The sequence below is a fragment of the Opisthocomus hoazin genome, chromosome 7 (genome assembly GCF_030867145.1).
Source record: "Opisthocomus hoazin isolate bOpiHoa1 chromosome 7, bOpiHoa1.hap1, whole genome shotgun sequence".
In the NCBI taxonomy this organism is placed as follows: Eukaryota; Metazoa; Chordata; class Aves; order Opisthocomiformes; family Opisthocomidae; genus Opisthocomus; species Opisthocomus hoazin.
In genome coordinates, this window is record NC_134420.1 from 69,530,277 (window position 1) to 69,549,565 (window position 19,289).

A 19,289-nucleotide genomic window follows, 5' to 3' on the forward strand; every position below is an offset into this window, starting at 1 on the left:
AAAGAAGCTGCATCTTCCCCATGGGCCAGGGGGAAAAACGTGGCTTCAGAGTGGCCTGTGAAATGGGGTTTCCTATCAAGCAAGTGCAGAAGCCCTCACAAGTTTCCCAGGCAGGTTGTGGAGTCTCCTTCTCTGGAGATATTCAAGACCCGCCTGGACAAGGTCCTCTACAGCCTGCTGTAGGTGACCCTGCTTTGGCAGGAGGGTTGGACTAGATGACCCACAGAGGTCCTTTCCAACCCCTACTACTCTGTGATTCTGTGAGTTGGGCTGTGTGACATGGAAGGTCTAGGAGAACAGGTCCTGGACCTGCTTCACATTGCAGGCTTTTGGGGTAGAAATGGTTGGCCTGGCTGTTGGGGGAAGCCTGTAAAAGGGCATGGGCTGGCCAGGCATGATGAAGGCTCGCACATGGGCTAGAGAGTTCACTGTAGTAAACCCAGCGATTTCTGATACAGAAACTCTCCTGGGCAGCATCTAAAAAGCCATTTCCAGTCTCCCCTTGTTCCCCATGCCAGCAGCAAAGTTCCAGAAATAGAAAAACCCATGCCGTACTAATTAGGTTACCCAATTAAGGCACCTTAATTGCCTCACAGAGGTACAGTTGTTTAGCTGTATTCTCACTAACCTCGTATTTGGGGAACTGGGGTGCAGGCAGGCAGCTCCCCTCCAGCCCATGTGCTGAGCGGGGCTGGCTGTTCTGGGAGGGCGTTCAGGGAACCTGCACGACGCAGCTGAGGATCCCTCAAGCCTCGGGATCCAGGCATAAAGTTGTTACTATTTAAAGCACCGAGCAGGATCTGGAGGGGTTTGGGAGAGCAAACCAGCCCTTGTTAGCACTGTAGCTGCCCTAGATTAACGCAGTTATTTTCATTCTCCAGGTATGCATACAAAGCCAGGGTAGCGGATACAAAATAGCTGCCCCCCCAGTGGATTATGGAAGAAAAGCAATTAAGTGTAATTTAATGTGTTGTTGAGTTGCAGTTTGGGAATGCAGATGAAGATGGGTGGTTGGAAGCAGTGGACTGAGGCTTGCTAAGAGCTGTCTCATAGTCCTCTGAATTGTGCATGTGTCCCTTGGCAGGTGTAAAATCTATTCTGGGGGCTTGCAGATGGCGAAGGGTAAAGCTGTAGTGCCACAGCAGAGGACCCTGTTGCTGCAGTGTGAATGAAGGCAGTGCTAACGAGAGGGAGCCAGGCTGTACCTGCCTCCCTCACTCCGTTGAGCCCCCCAGCCTGAATTAGCTGAGGATGCTGAAGCAATTTGGCACTTTAAAACTTGGGTTAATTTTAATTTCAAACAGTAAAATATAAAATAACAAGCACTTGGGAATATTTTCCAAAGGATTTTAAATGTTTGAATGTGTAATTTTAAGTTTTTGCATGTGTAATTTTAAGTTTTTAAATGTGTAATTTAAAATTACTCATGTTTAATATTTTTTTACTGGGTAATGCAAGCATACGTATCATAGCTATTGAATCAGAGCTGATTTACGTTTGCTGTGCTTCCCTTAAGGCCAGCTGAAGGTGTGCGTGCCCTCCCTCTACGTCATTGTCCTGCTCATGCAAGTGACCCCTTCCCACGCAAAGCAGAAGTGTTTGGTTCAGAGTTTTTGAGTACGAAGCCGAGGAGGCTCGGGCTGGGCTGGGCAGGGCGAGGGCAAACTGCTGCTTCTGCCTGCAAAAGTGAGCGCAGCCTGGCTTTGCATTTCAGCTCCGTCAGCGACCCAGCTGCGGGTGTTGGGAGCAGCTTCTGCCGTCCGTGAGCTGAGACAGGACATTACTGTCCCAGAGCACTTGCTTTCCCATGCCAGCGTGTCTCTGGGAAGCATGGGAGCTGTGTAATACTCTTTACTGGAGGTCTGTTTAGCAGTGTGGCCGCGGTGAGACACCCTCCAGCAATCAGAGCTGGCCAGGAGAATGCTGGGTCCCTTTCCCGTCTGCTTCCCACGACGGAAGTCAGTGTCCCTGCCTCGCAGTGCAGCCGTTCTCCAAAAACAGCTCCTTGCCCACCCTGCCCGCTCCCCGCTGCTGCCTGCCCTCTCGCCCAGTGGCCCTCGCACGCTGGCTCCGCTGCCTGCACCGCACTCTGCTCCGCTTCGCTCTGCTCTGCTCTGCCCGCTTCGGCCGCCCCGGGGCTGCGGGACGGTCACTCGTCACCGCACCGCGCGGTGCCACGCTGCCAGTCCCACGTCGTGCCAAAAAGCGTGACGACAGCACTTGGCTCTCCGGATTGGGCTCTGTCAAGCATGGCCAGACCTGTACTTGTGCCTTGGTTTGTGCTGGCGGTACCTGGGGAGCTCGGAGGAGTTCGCAGGTCTCTGCTGTGGCTGGGGAGTGCCTGCCTGTGGCAGTCGGGGTTTTCCTTTACGCGTGCACCCGTGTTGACGGACGCTTCACCCCAGCACTTGCAACTCCACACCCAAACTGTCTGGTCTCCTAAAGGTGGGCAAACACGGCGATGTCTCAGCTGTCACAAGGCAGTATCTGTTAGCAAAAGCTGGCGGTGAGTGAGCCGTGGTGGTTACCAGCTTGGTCCTGGAGTGGGACTGGTTGGGGGCTTGCTTAAGCAACCCTGGAAGCAAGGCTTGTCCTATGCAGGCGGGTGAGAGGGATTCAAATACAGTAAAAACTTTGATGAAAGCAACGTAGGGATATATTGCAGTCCTAGGCTGGTGAACAGCGACTCTGAAAGAATGGTTTTGCGAGTGCTGCTCTGCTTGTCTCTTCTCCCCGTAGGCAGGATACATGTCGGGGATGCTGGTTCCTGTAGGAGTCGGAATAGCCGGAGCCCTCTTTATCCTAGGAGCACTCTACAGCATTAAGATTATGAATCGCCGAAGGAGAAATGGCTCAAAGAGACATAAAAGAAAGGTATGGCAGCTGCAAAGGAAAACCCCAATCCCACTCACTCTCCTGTTAACCATTTTGGCTGTAAATTGAGTGCAGCCTGGCTAAGGTTTGTCTGGGCTGAAGTGCTTGGGACCTCTTGGTAAGAGTATGGGGGGGATCCAAATGCTCTTCATTTCTTTTTTTGCATGCAGAGCTCTTCACTATTTCTTTTCTTCCCCTAGCAGAGGGAGTTTAACAGCATGCAAGACCGAGTGATGCTCTTAGCTGACAGCTCTGAAGATGAATTTTGAATCGAACTGCAGTGCCCTGGTGATAGCCCGTGACTTTTAAAAGGAGGGAGGGGGAGAAAAAGAGCAAGTGACTTTCTGCTGCATCGCTGCTCTCCACCGCCCCGAGCCCCCGAGCAGTGGTCGGTACCACCCCGGCGAATCGGCATGCTCTGCTCTACGTGTACCGCGCAGTGATGTTTGTTTTGACACAGTAGTGAGATTCCACATTCGCACCCGGCGCCTCATTCAGATCCACAGCGCGTCTTGTTACAGCTGGAGCTGATACCTGTGGATGATTATTTTCCTGTTATCCTGGTGTACTGTTTTGGTCCTGGCTGGCAGTAATCTAATCATAACAATAGCTCTCACCTAACCCGGGAATGGAAATCTTTACTGTGAATGACTTCTGTCCAATTTGTTAATTTTAAATGTTACATTACCTGAGCTAGAGTTCATTAGTGCTAAGATTAGCTGCTCTGCTTAATTAATGAGTTATACACTTGAACTGTACCCCTTGCCACCTGAGAAGTGCCCACGTGCAGTGTTGTTGATACAGTTGGAAGCACATTTCTGCACTCGCTTCCCCGACTCTCACCCCCTCTTTCTTCCTTCAGCTCTGCTCCGTGCTTCTTGGAGACTCACAGGAGCGGCCTCCACACTTGATTCACAGCGAAAACCCTAGCCCATTTTCAACCAGCACTGTCTGTTACAGCACAATAAATACCAGCACTCACCTACTGATGGGTAGTCTTGCATGGATCTCAGCTTTTGTTCAGTGTGCGAGTAGGTAGGACAAGAGGCAGGTCAGGGGTTTCTTCAAGCTTCTGCCTCGGGTTTGAAGGACCCTAGTTATTGGTTCATCTGTGTCATGAGGCTGCATTCACACAGAGATGAGAGCAGAGCATCTGTCTCCTTCACCCACTGGAAATTGCATTTTCAGCCCCTGAAAGCTGTGTGAACGGCAGCACCTTTGGGGGATCTGGATGGGTCTTGTCTCCAGACCATCCAGTGCAGAAAGGCACCAAAGTTTGCAGAGCGGATGGCTGTTGGTGTTGGGGGATTTGTGGCTCATAATAGGAAAGCAGTGGCAGCCACAGCTGGGGAGACATCTGCTATGGGGACGTGAAGTGGTCACACTGGGAACCTTTGGCCATGGAGGGAAGGGTAGGACAGCTTTAGGACAGATGGCTGCAGAGGGTTGTGGAGGTGAAGCCCAAGGGTGGCACGGAGTGAGGGGAAGCTGCTGTGTTGCCTGGGCTGCCAGCACCGGATTGCACAGGGAGACAGACGGTGTCTGAGATGTTACGGGAAACGAGCAGGGGAAACTAATGTTGCTTTGCACAGAAATGCTGTCAAAATAGCTAGGAAAAGGGCTGCGTTGCTTTATCTCTGCTTCCAGTTGTGAAATTACTTCAGTCTGACATTTACGAAAAACATCCGTGTTTCTCAGGTGGGAATCACTGTTCTGTGGGAAATCATCCCTCATATAAGGAACAGTGACTGTTGCCAGAGGAGACCTGATGAGACAAACAAGGCCAGACCGCACATCTATGGAGATTAAATCCCACTGAGTCTTTGAAGAAGTGGGAGGGAGGAGAGTTTGAGAAGGGCCACATGCAGGATTTAATTCCTTGTAGAAGTGAAAAAGCCTGTCAGACTGTGAAGGGTAGATGTAGATGATGGTAAGCAAATGTCTTGTGGGCATGTAAGTAGAATTGCAAGGTAGAGAGGACATTTGGAAGACCCTCCTGAAGCTCAGTTCTCTCTAGAGAGGGTCAGGGCCTCCTCTGGACATTAGGTCATCAGACGGGATGTTCATCTCTGAACAAGCAGTGCGCTTCAGAGCCCAGGTGCTTTCCTGTAGGCCTTACCCACACATCTACTGAGTCACCTGGAGAAGGACAAGCAGGACAACCTGTATTCAAGATGCTGCTACTGATGCTAGTCTTCCAGTGTGAGAGCTGTGCATGGTCCCTCGCACGTTCATCCTGCTGAGTGCATGGGACGTGGCCTGGGGGAGACACAGTCAAACCCGGTCCATCAGCATGCTGGGAAGTCTGCATACCCTAATCCTGGTAGGACAGGCTTTCCCAGTCAGGACTCCACAGTGCTTGCATCGCTCCGTTTTCGTTCCTGAAAATTTGAGCAGGAGAATTTTGCCTTACTAAAAGCAGCCCCACGTCTTTAAGAACCCACTGCTAAGTCCAGGTGCCCCTAGGCAAAATTAGAGCTGCTTTCTTCAGTAACAAGTGATCAGTCCAAGCTAAGAAGAAGTTTTCCTTCCAGGCTGACCTTCATTCCTAAGTCTCTTGGAGCTTGGAGGTCGTTGGGAGGTGCTAACAGTCCAGCTGAGCACTCCTGCCTGTCTTTCAGTTTTGGGAATCAGGAAATAACTGTCCCTTGGGCTCTTTGATGATGTGTTCCCGGCAAGGTGTGATGGGGTACGCGAGGCGGAATGGCTTCTCCTCCGTTCCAGTTTGCTTGAGATCATCTCCAGAAAGATTTGTCTTTTCGGTACAGTGCCAGGCAGGCTGGGAACAAGACCACATAGGCAGCTGCAAGATGTTGTTGAAACGCCTTAACCTGGTGCAGGCAGAGAGGCGTGGAGAAGAGCAGTGACAAAGGGCATTTGCCTCTCTGCATGAGGGAGGCTGTCCTGGAGCAGAAAGGGTGGTAGCTGGGCTGGCTGAGTCCCTGCATGCAACTGTAGTCAGAAAGAGAGACTTGAGAGAACACTGGAAAAGAGGAGCTGCCAGCGATACGGCAGAACAGAGCAGATGTACCAGCAAGACCCAAACAGCTGGGGATCAGGAGGGGTTTGTGCAGTAGCAGCCCATGGAGGACATCCTCTCCTGCTTTCCTGTTAATGGGACTGTGCCTGCGCAGAGTGTGAGAACGGCAAAAGCTGTGTGAAGTAACCGATAAAACACAGAGCTCCTGGCCGGTCAGGAGGAGGAGGATGGCTGAGCAAGGCTGCTGGTCTAAGTACCCCAGCTCTGGCAGCGCAGGAGGGGCTTGAGGGATGGGTTGTAGATTTGATGGATTGGGAAGGCTGGTGGGGAGGTGCCGTGGCCTTTCGTCATGCTGGTAAACCCACAGTTTGGGAAACACTAACTTTCTACGATGGCAATCAGTTTCACTGTCTCTCTTCTCCTCCCTCGCCAACATAATGAACTTCAGAAATGAAAGGCAACGCGGCCGGTCGGAGTGATGAAGGTGGGGTTTGAGTTCATCGGCTGGGGGCCCTGGTGTCCTCAAGAGCCTGGCGTCACTCGGTGAGCACGTGGAGCGGGTGGCTGGGGTGCTGGAAATCAGCAGTGCTGCAAGCAGGGCTGACAAATGGTTGCAAATATGGGAGCTGTTACAGGGCAGGTATGGTGGGACAAAGTGGGCAGGCAGGAGAGGTGTAGCCAAAAGGGAGGTCCAGCTGAATGCACAGGTCAGTGTTGGCTCTGTCATCTGTGCTGGAGCCAGCCTTGGGGGTTAGAAGAGCTGCCCAAAGATTTTGCTTGTGGTCCAGCTTCACTCCCAGGCCTGTCTCTGGCTCTGAACACCACCAACCAAGGTGCCTCGATTGGGAGCTGCTGCTTGGCAGAAGACTACTGTCGGCCAGCTTTCTGAGCTGCTCAGCAATGCAGGGAGATCCCAGCTGATGTCCGTTTGAAGTGGAGGTGTGTGTTGAATCGTTGGTTTTGGTTAGGCACCTGCCCCAGAGCCTGGAGGCTCCCCATGTCTTCAGTTTAGCTCTTAGTGGGGGGGCAAGAGGGACAGTCAAACCCAGCCTCGGGTCCCAGTGAAGCTCGTCGGAGCCTTTGGGGCGCAGGTGGGGTTTTCTGCAGTGCCCCTGACGGCAGTGCAATTTGTGCAGGTCCTTAAAGCACAAGCATCACTCAGCTCTTTCCCTTCTCATCCCAGGCCAGTAGACTTTGGATTGGGCTCTTTAAAATATTCCCTATATAACTCCTGGGGTTTGATTCATTTGCTTGAAATTATCAGATCGCAGGCAGGGAGGGGAGGAGGGTTTCAGGCGGGAGCTGAAGCCTCCAGTCTCTGAAAGCTCTACTGATCTAATCTATACCTCTGCGTTGCCAGACAAGCAGATTGTTTTGAAAGAGACAGGACAAGAAAAACAGCCAAGAAGTGCCCTCCTCATCCTCCGTGCTGGGTGAGCTGCAAGCCGCTGAATGTAGAGGTGGGTCACGTCACTACTAACGCAGCCGTGGCCCCATGCAAAGGCGCAGCTGCGACGGCGACTTTGCTGCAGCAATAATATTCTCTCGACTCAGCGCAAGACGCGTCGCTCGCCTCTGTTTTGAGTTTTCCTGATAGCACAAGCCAGAATCTGTTGTCGACATCACACGACGGCTTTGGCATCTACAGCCCCGTTTCCAATGAGAGGAACCAGCCTGCCTGACGTGCAGCTTTTGCCCTCATGAAATGCGTCTGCACACTACAGCTGCTGATTTTTTAAGATGTCTCCTGTGCCAGATGTTCACCCAAGGTGAGGTTTCTCTGGACTGCGCTGCTTCCATAGAATGATATTAGCAGTCCTCGTGCTTTCTTGTGGTTTTCTATTTCAGAGAAGAACAACTCCTCATTCTGTAACGATGGAATGTAGCACTTTGTTAAATTAAAACGTTGGGAAATAAAAAGCTGTCCGTCATATCTGACTTTAAGCGCCTGGTCTCCCTGCTCTGTGGTTCACGGTGTTCACTGTCTCTCAGTTAAAGCTGTGAAGGGGTTTCCTGGAAGACTCAAGTGTTGCGTTGCTTTCTCCATGCTGTGTGGCTGGTGCAAGGACTCACGCTGAGCTTGCAGGGATGATACAAGCAGTAGACAAGGAGATACAAGCAGCCTTAGCCTGGGACTTCTTGGGTAGGATTTACCTGAAGGTAGGTGTCGGCCGTAGGCTGTGATGAGTAGCACCCCCAGTTCCTTGGCTGGGTTTCCAGTAGCTGTAATGAACCCCAGCACTCAGAGGTTTACACTGTTGGTCTTTACATATAGGCAGGTGTTCCTTTGTGCGTACTGGGATCTTTAGGGTGCTGAAACACTGAAGCGGGTTGCCCGGAGAGGTGCGAGATGCCCCATCCCTGGAAACAGTCAAGGCCAGGTTGGACGGGGCTCTGAGCAACCTGGTCTAGTTGAAGATGTCCCTGCTTGCTGCAGGGAGGTGTGCTAGATGACCTCTAAAAGTCCCTTCCACCCCAAAGCGTTCTGTGATTCTATGATCTTTCTCCTTTGTGGTTTGACCTGAGAGCAAGGGTCTGTGCAGAAATCTTTCAAGACCCCAGTAACATGGCACTGGTGAGCCTGGAGTCTCGGATGGGGGTGCTTCAAATGGTTCATAAAAGAGCAGCCTTGTTGCAGGTGAGTGTCACCACACAGACCTCTTCTGCGATCCAAGCAGAAGAAGCCGAAAGACTTGAGAGTGAGTAAGAGGTGTACGGGCTGTGTTTATAATTGCCTTCCCAGTCCTGCTTGCAGATATCTGTACGTGTGTGGTGTTACTGCGTGGAAGTACGTGGGCTGGGTCCGCATCCTTTTGCCGTAGGTGTAGAGGTGGAGGTGCCAGGGTGGGAATGGGAGCCCGTGGCAGTGGCTGCCTGCCCCTCGCCAGGCTCCCTCTAGCAAGAAGAGCCAGCGAGAACTATTTGTCCAAGGGTGTGTATTTTCTGTAATGAAATATGGCTTGTTCAAAACAAGAAATTCCCAGGAAAATAGCCATTTGGGGATTGCATGAACACATTCTTTGCTGACTGGTAGTTGCCAGAAACAATCTGTATATTTCATTAAGCTGTATGCTGCATTGCTGACTTTTTTTCCAATGAAAAAACAAAATCTGCTGAAAGAAGATAAACAATGACAATGGGGTTTTTTTCCATAGTTTTATTTCCTAAGGACATGACTCTCTGTGATCACACTGCCTTGCTGTGAGCCTCTGTCCATCGGCCGGGCTCCTAATGCCTCTGCCAGCCAAGCAGAGTTTGTGAACTCTGATTTATGAAAATAGAGGAGAGGAGAGAGACCATATCAAAACCCCACAAGAAGAGCACGTGGGGACCCATTCTGAGGCCATGGAAAACCCACGTAAGCAAACAAGGTTAAACATGCCCTGACGCAGGGGACGAGCTGGATGTCCCAGACACCCATCAGGGTTGCTGCCCTGTGTGGGTTCCCTGGGGCTCAGCAAAGCACGAGATCAGCCTGGCACGGGGCTCAGCCTCATTCAATTGCAAGCAGGCAATCGGCCGTGAGGCGCCGATCCATGCGGAGCCGTGCAGACAGACCGGTTTGGGGTTGTTTTCATCGATGTATTTTGGAAGGACAAACCAAAAGGCATTCACTGCTTGCTCTGGTGATAAAGCCACCCGTGGGCGGTCATTGCTGCTGTGCCTGAGCCCGCCAGGGTCTGTGCTTGGGTTGAGGGCCCGGCGCCAGGCACGAAAATCTCCTTTGCTTTGAGGCAAGTCTCATCCTCCACCTCTGAGGTGCAGAGTGCGTGTGGGGGTTATAAGCCCGGAGAAGCTGTGGCTGCCCCCTCCCTGGCACTGTTCAAGGCCAGGTTGGATGGAGCTCTGAGCAACCTGGACTGGTGGAAGATGTCCCTGCTCATGGCAGGAGGGTTGGAACTGGATGATCTCTAAGGTCCCTTCCAACCCTGACCATTCTATGATTCTATGATTATAAACACTTTAGGGTTGGACCTCAATGGGCAAAAATTCACTGCACAAGGACGTTGGCTCTCAGCTTGCTCAAGGCTTGCAGCAGCTCACACAGGGATTTTCTCCCTTTTTTTCCCCCAGCCTCTCCCAAGGGCTCAGGAGCAGGACAGCCCCTGCCTGCAAGGAAAGCATTTGGGTCTCAGCCAGCAGCGGGGAGTCAGCAGAGATGGTGGTGGCATTTCCCAGCAGAAACGTTTCCACCAGGGAGTCCCTGCTTAATTGCAACTGCTGGGCACCCTGTGCTCCGCTGTATTGATGACCGAGCGCCTATATGTGAGCGCAAGACATTATCAGCGTGCAGGTATACTAAGAAATATGCACACATAGAGGTTTAACCAGTGGGTTGTATATACACAGAACCGCATGGTATTTGAACACAAATTTTCCACCTGCCAGGCACAGTGGCTTTTTTTTGATTTAGTCCTGTCCTAAGTCTCTTTGACTTCTGTCTTTTCTCCGTGTGGTTTCCTGCAGATTTGCCCCATATCTAACATAACACTTATTGCCTGCAGATATCTGCTGAAGGAGACACAAGAGGGATCCAAAGCAGGCACCGGCTGAACTTGGCAATTAGAGGAGAAGCGAAGGTGCTGGGGAGGGAAGGGGAGGCTGTGACTGCAGACCTGGTTCTTGACCAGGTTAACCATGAGCCAGCAGTGTGCCCTGGTTGCCAAGAAGGCCAATGGGATCCTGGGGTGCATTAGGAGGAGTGTGGCCAGCAGGTCGAGGGAGGTTCTCCTTCTCCTCTACACTGCCCTGGTGAGGCCTCATCTGGAGTACTCTGTCCAGTTCTGGGCTCCCCAGTTCAAGAAAGATGAGGAGCTACTGGAGAGAGTCCAGCGGAGGGCTACAAGGATGGTGAGGGGACTGGAACATCTCTCCTACGAGGGGAGGCTGAGGGAGCTGGGCTTGTTCAGCCTGAAGAAGAGAAGGCTGTGAGGGGACCTAATATATACTTACAAATATCTGCAGGGTGGGTGTCAGGAGGATGGGGCCAAGCTCTTTTCAGTAGTGCCCAGCGACAGGACAAGGGGCAATGGGCACAAACTGAAGCACAGGAAGTTCCATCTGAACATGGGGAAGAACTTTTTCCCTCTGAGGGTGACGGAGCCCTGGAACAGGCTGCCCACGGAGGTTGTGGAGTCTCCTTCTCTGGAGATATTCAAGACGCACCTGGACAAGGTCCTCTACAGCCTACTGTAGGTGACCCTGCTTCGGCAGGAGGGTTGGAGTAGATGACCCACAGAGGTCCCTTCCAACCCCTACCATTCTGTGATTCTGTGATTCTGTGACTGGGCTCTGGGGGCAAAACCTCTGAGGCAGAAACCAAAGGTAGGATCATAAACATTGAAAATCTCTTCCTGAAGCAGTGGAAATGTGCCACGCTCTCTTTCTGTCCAACAAAAGGCTTCTTAGCATCCGAATGGTGGGGAAAATCTCCCCAGGCTCCCAGTAGGAACAGGCTGAGTTACAGTTCTGGTGTCGCTGCTTTTACCATCAATGCAGTAAGGAGGAGCACACAAACCCTCTTGGCCGATTAGCTGTGATGGCAAAGCCGTACCTGCCTGTAGGATGCTTCGGCACTGCCTTCACGTACGGAGCTCTGAGGCTTCACTGCAGCACCGAAGCGGGCTCCTGCCTGGAGGGGAGGGTGCCAGCGGCCCGGGCATGGGAGGAGAGGGAGTTTGGCTCACGAGCTGGTTAGTTCTTCATGGGGCCACCCCAAGCACAGCCCTGGTGTGAGACAAGCTCCACGTCTTGGGCGGAGTTGGTGGACCCTGGTGCTGCCTTTAGCTGACACCCACAATTTCATTCCGGGGCTGAAAGGCCACAGCGGAGTCCAGGCAGGAATATTCACGGGCAGGTCCATACCTCGTGTTGGCAAGTGCATTTTGGCCAAATCCATGCCCAGATGAAAGGGCTCTGAGCCTAAAAGGTTGCCAGAGACCTAAGCAACCGCTGGCATTGCCCAGCTGCTGATGCAACTTCAGCACAGGGGTCTGTGGAGGGACACGAATGGAAACGAACAGCAGCTCTTCATGGTCCCTTTCCAAAAATGTCCCCAGAAGGGTCCCAGGTCTTTTACGTTGTACAAGAAGAGAAACGTTAACGTCTGTGTTGGGGCCAGCATTTGGGAGTGGGGGACTGATGTACCCTTCCTGGAGGTTTCCAGGGGCTCCTGGCAATGTGTCTATGTCAGTATGATGGATAATGAAGGCACTGGAGGGAAAGCAATTAAAGTTTTGCTCCAAATTCAGTGCTTGGGGGCCAGACATGACACCTAGGGAAGGATGCCAGGTCCAGCGTGGTGTGACAAGCTCCGTGGCACGGGTGTTTCCAGCTCTTGCTCGCAGCATCCTCATTGTGAAGCCCGTGGGTTTGGCAGGAAATAAATCTCCAGTGGTGGGTGGGGAGAGAACCGATGTGGTGCCTGGCAAGGCTGCCCGGGCCCTGCTGCTGGCGGGGTGTGAGCAAGCATCGCCTGGACCTGCAGGAGTTCACTCCAGCAAGATGAATTTTCCAAAGCCTACATACAAAATGACTCGAAGGATAAACTGCAGTCATTGAGGCTCTTCCCTAATGAATTCGTTTTCATCTGAAGCAGAGGAAATGGAACCGGGCAATGAGAAAAAGGTTGATGTTAACAGAGGTTTGCTGCACTTCAGTTTTAATCTTTTTTTTTTTTCTTTAATGGAGGACAAATCGGTAATGTGGTAAAAATGAGAAAAGAAAACCCCTGCAAAAATGTGACCTTATTCATATAAAAGGATATTCAGAAATAAATCAAGAATTTCTGCAGTGAATTTAAAACATCTGCTATTACACAAGCAAAGTCTAGCTAATGAAATCATTTGCCAGCATCAGGCTGTAATCTGACCTGGGATTTTGCAGTCGAAATATTTAAATCACCAGATTTAATCATGCCTCGTATCAGGAAGCTGGAAATCCTTATTTTAAATAATTGATCAACTAGCGGGTTTTTTTTATTTTTAGCTGTTTTCCCAAGATTCATTACTGCTGGTCAATATGCCCTTTAAATCTTATTGATTTGCCTCTGGAGACTGTCTGCTCACGGAATTGCACTTTTTTTCTTGCCACAACTTACTCTGCACTTATGTGCACTTATTAAAGCAATTTCAGGGCTTCTGATATATTTTTTCAGATTATTTACATTTTGCATTTTAATTATTAAAAAAGAGCAAATAACATCCTTCCAATCCACTGGCTGATTGGTTTTGCATTGCAGTCTGGTCCGGTTAGATCTCGCTTGGATACAGACTGAAATTCAACTGAAATACCCAGAAATTGGATTTTTGTGATAAGAGCAGCAGCAGGGCCACTGCGGGTGGGAGCTTTGCTGCTGTGCGAACATTCGGGACCAGTGGGGTTTGCTGGTGGGGCTGTGGTTTGCGAGACTAAAGAACACGTCAGCAACCTCGGTCCTTGCGTCCCAGGGGAGACCGGAGCTGCCACCACCTTAGCGTGGTGGGGCACGAAGAGCTAGCTAGAGAGAATGTTGATTTTATGTTCAAGGCGCAACCATGGCCAAGGAGACATACATAAAAAATACTCTGGACTTGGGTTTAAAATGAAAAAGAGGGAGGTAATAAAATGCATCTTCACGTCAGGGCTGGAATGAGAGAAAGCCGCGCGGTGCATTGGTGCTGGGTGCGTGACAGTTATTTATGGGCAGAAAGGTGTTGGGTCTCTGGCTCCTCTGGACCATGCCTGCATCAAGAACGTTGGCGGAGGTCTGTCAAGGTGTTTTGTGCTTGTTGTAAGTGATTGAAAGAGTTTCCAAAACTACCATCACCTCCAGGATCTGGCCGTTGGCCATGGGGCTGGAGAAGGGGGATGCTGTGCACCCCTTTGCCAGCAACCTGTCCCTGGCTGAAGCATCTCCTCCTGGCCGGCTCTGCCTCTGCTCACCAGCCCAGGGCCAGCGTTAGCAGCTGGGTCTGCTCACCCCGATACGGCCTTCACTGCTGCTAGAGCAGCCATCTGTTTGACCCTCTTTATGGAGGACACTCCTAGGCATAAGAGACACGCGAGGCTTTGCTAATGGATTTGTCCCCTAACATCTGAGGCTGCTGAGCATCCCAGTCTAATTGGAAAGTGCCTGTCCCATCAAGAGCGACAGATCCCACAAAGCAGCCCTTGCTGGGAAATATGGATGTGGTGTTTGACATGGAGCTCAGCAGATGCCAAGTACGTGCCCACGGGACCTCGTCCCACCGGAGCGCTGGGGCCACCCACCTCTGAGCGTGGGGAGGTGAAGGCACCGAAACCAGCTGTAGGCTTGTTGCAGTGCTCGTCGCTCACCAAACTCCCTGCTCAGTTTCGTCAGCTCTGTGTCAGTGAGGGACAAAGGCACTTCTTCACCTGCGGTGCCAAAAGTAATTGCTTTTGATGTCAAACTTAATCCAGAAGATGACATTTAATCTCCTCCACAGGGGGTAATGTACTTAGGTGCTAAATGAGCTCCTGGACATGGCTGCTTTACAGCTCCAGGGTGCCGTAAACGAGAAAAAATTAGAAGGATGACACATGCGTATGCGTTCACATCTGACATTTCGGTGTGTTGATGAATGAGCTGTGCTCCCCACGTGACGCTGAGGCGATGCACCAACTACCTGATCTCTGCACAGGGACCTTTGGGCTGAACTCACGGGGCAGAGCAGAAAGCTCGATCTCTCTATGGTGATGCCCTGGGAGGTGTCATCATATAAGCATCACCTTCACCATCCCTGAAACCTTCATAAAATTGGCAGTGAAGCATGAGCGAGGTCTTTGACTGGGGGACCTGGTGGTGGCCCCAGTGCTGCAGGGATGGAGGCTGGCTCATGCATGGAGACCACATCTCCTTAGCGGCACAGAGGTTGCTGTGCTTTTAACTTCTCCAGATGGTTTGACAAAATAATAACTCTGGCATGTGCAGGGGTGACTTTGCATGTCTAGCTCTAAGTCAAAGCTAACTTTTATAATTTAGAATTGAATTTGTCTTCTGTAAAAAAAAATACAGCAGAAATAACCCAAGTCCATCCTTATTTCCAGCAAAGCATGGGAGAGGGCAGTGAGTTGCTCAAGGCTCAATAGCAGTCAATGAGCTGGTGAGCACATGCTAGAGAAGACATTTCTCTGAAATTGAAACTGAAGAATGTGGTTTAATAGTATTAAAAAGAAAAAGCTAATAAAGGGATTTGGCTTCATGCAAGCTGTACAGCGTCTTTTAAAAATGAGTATTTAATTGGATGTTTGTTTGTCAGTCAGCCTACTGGACTTAAAACTAGATGCTATTGCCCTGAAACATTTAAATGATCACACCTGAGTGTAGAAAGGAGATGAGGCTGTGGAAACACTAAGCCAGAAGATACGTGGGGTTATTTGGATGGCAGAGTACTGACTTTGAGGAGACAGGAAACAAGAAAAACATCTTATTAATTAACATTTACTTAACAAAGCAGAGTGCTCGGCATCACGCTGGGGCTTGCAGTGCTGGATAACACCCACAGGCACGCGGTGGCTCAGACCACTTAAAGTGTAGGGTGAAATCTGCAAGTGTGGCATGGTCCAGAGAGGGCCTTAAGCATGTGTGGTTTGGGAAATGCGTATAGATCAAGCATTATGCGAGCCTGAGAGTCTGCACAGAGACTCTGTTCTAGATGCCCTGGTCTGACAGAAATCTGAAGCTAAAATCTTAGCGTGAATTGCTTGCGAGCTCCACTGCCATAGCAAGCCCCAAGCCCTTACTCTGATGCTCACACATGGGAACACCACAGTTTTGGGATTTTCTATAGAAGAGAGATCCCTCTGAGCTGGCACTGTGAAAATAAACTGTTAGTGCTATTTTATGGACTGAACATTTGATCTGAAGAACAGTGAAGCTGAAGGAAGGGCTCTTGCTTGCCTGACTGTCCTTGAGGTGACACACCTATGGCCACTGTGTGTAAGACAAACTTGAAAAAATATATGTAATTTTGGATCTAGTCAACAGTAAATAAGTATATATGTCATCAAGAATTGGTACGGTGGAGAAGGGAAGTTATGCAGTAGACTACCGAGATTTTGCAAGTGAACCTGAGCACTGGAATACTGCCCAATCCCCCTGATTAATTAAAGTCTGCATCCAGCAGAACCCAAGCTGTCGTTAATGAAGCTGGCGGGACCTGCAGCAATTTAGGCAGTGATGGAAACTTTTGCACAGCCATGGAACTACAAGGGGCACTACAAGTGTGAAGTGCTTGTAGCCCAAAGAACGTAGCAGACTGCTATCGCGCGGCCACGTGTGTGGTGGAGCTAACATTTGGCTTGGGCCAAGCCAGCTTGTGTCCAAATTCTTTGTATGTTGATTTAATAGACGGGGAGGACGTGTCCTTGCTAGTACAAGTGCCTGACAGTGATTTGCTTCATGGCTGAGCGTTCTGGCAGATCTTGCACTGTGTGGGAGGGGGGAAACCTATTTCAGGATGGAGAGTTGGCAAAGGGACGTCTCTGCTTCTAGGAGAGCAGCAGGGCGTGACGGGCCGGCTCTCACTGGGATGCTGGAGACTGAGGTTCACATGTGGCAAGGTTGCTGGGAATTAGCAAATTAATTTAATCAGTCAGCCTAATTTTCCCCTTTTTAAGAGGGCAAATGGCTCTGTTGCAATGCACGTGGCTTCTGCCGATGACAGTCACTGTCGCAGGGGCGGGTGTTTTCCCTGAGTGGAAGCGCAATGTCAGAAGACAAAAAGGTTTTTCTGTGCAGTTTGATTCTTCCTCTCTGATATATTGAAGTGTCCAATGAACAAATTGAGCACAGGTTATTTTTTTTTTTTTCCCTAAAGCTAATAACCAGCTCATCATAGAGAGCGTGAGGTGCAGAAAGCAGCACCTGCAGTCCCACACCTTCCACACAGCGCTTCCTCCTCTGGAAGGAGCTAAAAGTAATAGATGAGACCTGGGCACGGCAGAGCCAGTGATAATTTCTCCAAGTCCCTTTGCCCATCTGGCTCCACTCTGCGGATCATTTAGTGTGAAGAAAGTGATTTTTTGCCTTTGATACTGAAAGCAGAGAGGAGGGTAATTGGAGCCTGGAAGGCACAGTAGCTATCGAGCAATCTCAGCCCTTGCAAACCTCTGATGTGCTGTAAAACTCAAAGGGGAGTTACAATTACTGCCCATTGCTCTGGACAATGATTTATCTTGTAGCCACATGAAAGCACAATCTCTCTGATCTGGTTTATTCCCCACCCCCCTCCCCGTACCTGACCAAGATGTGTCCAATCTCAAATTAAAGGGACTTTCTTTTCAAATGCTGCAAGGAAAACCTGTGTGTGGCATTCAATTGTTCTGCCCTTTAGAATAATATCCCTAACAAGAAGAGAGTTGTTGAAGTGCTGGTGTCCTGAGAAATTGAATGTTGAACTGGAAACTTGGAGTGTCTAATAAAGGATCACAAAGCAAAAGGTTTTATGGAACATTTTTAAGCTCCTTTCGAGGGGGTGTGATGATTCAGTATCTGAGGACTGACCTGGGATGCAGGAGATGAGGCTTCAGTTCTTCATGTTGCTGCAGATGGAACAGCAAAACGAGAGGTTCCATAAAGGAGAAGAAATTCAGCAGCCTGGGTGGTGGCTTGAGCTGCAGCAAAGCCCAGGGAGCAACCACCAAGGGAGGGTGCTGCACGCACGACAGCTCGATGGTCCATGCCCCTACCCAAGGAATGGCACCGTGCAGGTACCGTGGAGCTGCTGTCAGGATGCTTTGCTGAAGGGGCTCCCCGGGACTTCAGTGGGAGCTGCTCAGGTCACAGGGGAGGAGGCTGCCCTGTGGCAGATTGCGTTTGTGATGCCGGAGTGTGGGAACTGTCACATGAGATCAGAGCCCTTCACCGTCCCCTCCCGGTCCGTACAGCCCAAGGTGTGCCCCGGTCAATGACTGGCACTTCAGGGTGAGATCTGGGGAGCCCTGATGGATGAAATGAGCCAAATGGGGAGCTTCTGCCTTAGTCTGGGATGGGTTTTATTTTGGCTCATATGCCTCCTCAAAGAGCCCTGAATTGCTGCTTGGGAGCAGGCAGCAGCCTCCACTGCATGTCATCTCAGAGCGGTAATAGCATTAATTCTCTGGAAATAGCTGAGGTGTTCTAAACTTGACACTTTCCCTTCTTTTCATAAAATATAATAGCACATCACAGGCGTAGGCTGCATGAGAAACCCTCTTGACAAGCAGCAGTTCCACTGATGGGGAGGATCGTGCTTCTGATGTCTCTCTGTCTGATGCTCCCTTCCAACTCCACTCTATTAACAGATGCTTTTCAAGGGAAAAAGAAAGGCTGTATGTAGCCCAAACTCCCACTGCTTCAAGGCAAGCGAGACCCCTTTCTTTGCTCAGCAGTGCGTTGGAAGTGCAAGTCACAGACTTACTGCGTCTCACGTACGGAGTGGGGAAAGCAGATCTGCCTCTCGCTTCTCCACTTTGCTCTTTGGCAGCTCCTGGCTGGGCATCCCTGTTCTGCTGTGGATGCAGCTAGCTGGGGTTCCACCACGGTGTTGAGGTGGTGGGGAGGTGGTGGCCACAGGTCACCTTCATGAAACAGCTTTGGGTGGTGACATGCTATCACCCAGGGAGCCTCATGTGGGAGAAGAAACTGGAGATGTCTTGCCTGAATGTGGGCAAAAACCGTCTAGGTATGGGTCGGTAAACTGGTGGATGAATCCACCAAAGTAAGTGGATGAATGGAGTCTTAGTTGGCTCAGCTCTACCATTTGGTTGCAGCCGATCAGCTGCCACCCCTTTTGGTGCCTTTCGCTGGTAACCAGCACCCAACAAGGGACACACCCCTGAAGTCAGGTCCTTTTCCCAGCACATGGAAGCTGAAGTCAGTCAATTTATTTTCAACTTTGTTCAAGAGCCTTCTTGGGCTGAGAACTACCAAGGGACAAACTGCTCAGGCCAGCATCTGCTGCAGTTATCGGCCTTCCACCGAAGAAGGATGGTACATCTAGTTACGCTGACATGTTCAAGTGATGATCATACCTAGAAAGTGATGGTTTCTGCTTAAGAGATGCTGGAGACCATCTGTGGGATGTAGAGAAGCGGAAAGGTCCAGGGGGAAAAGAGAGGGGTTGGCCCAATATGGGCTAATGCATTTAGCATATCAATTGTAAGGGATCATCCACCTTTTAGGTAGGAGAAAAAATTGCATTTGAGTTTCCTTGAGTAATTGCTTCCAGATAATTTCATTCACTCCTTGAAGAGAGCTGAACGGAAGAACTTCATTCAGAGATTGGGACAAAGATACTGTTCCCTTAACTCCTTGCATATATGGATCAACAACTTTTCGTGCCCAGCCATACCTCACCTCTCCCTTCTCCTGCAACCGCTGGTCCATGTGCCAGGGCATTTTCTGCTTTTGCCTCTGCTGCCTGCTACTCCTGGATGGTAGATAAACAAATGT

At 50.5% G+C, this 19,289-nt stretch overlaps 1 protein-coding gene across 2 annotated transcripts in view; it reads left to right on the forward strand.

Annotated features, from left to right (window-relative positions):
• Positions 1 to 7,787, forward strand: part of ARMH4 (armadillo like helical domain containing 4) — a 75,747-nt gene extending 67,960 nt beyond the window's left edge. For both annotated transcript variants that reach the window (XM_075427035.1, XM_075427036.1), the window contains 2 exons: positions 2,740 to 2,874; positions 3,075 to 7,787. In XM_075427035.1, coding sequence (XP_075283150.1) covers positions 2,740 to 2,874; positions 3,075 to 3,143 — 204 coding nt within the window. In that variant the 3' untranslated portion in view covers positions 3,144 to 7,787. The remainder of the gene's footprint in view (positions 1 to 2,739; positions 2,875 to 3,074) is intronic.
• Positions 7,788 to 19,289: the final 11,502 nt, after the last annotated feature.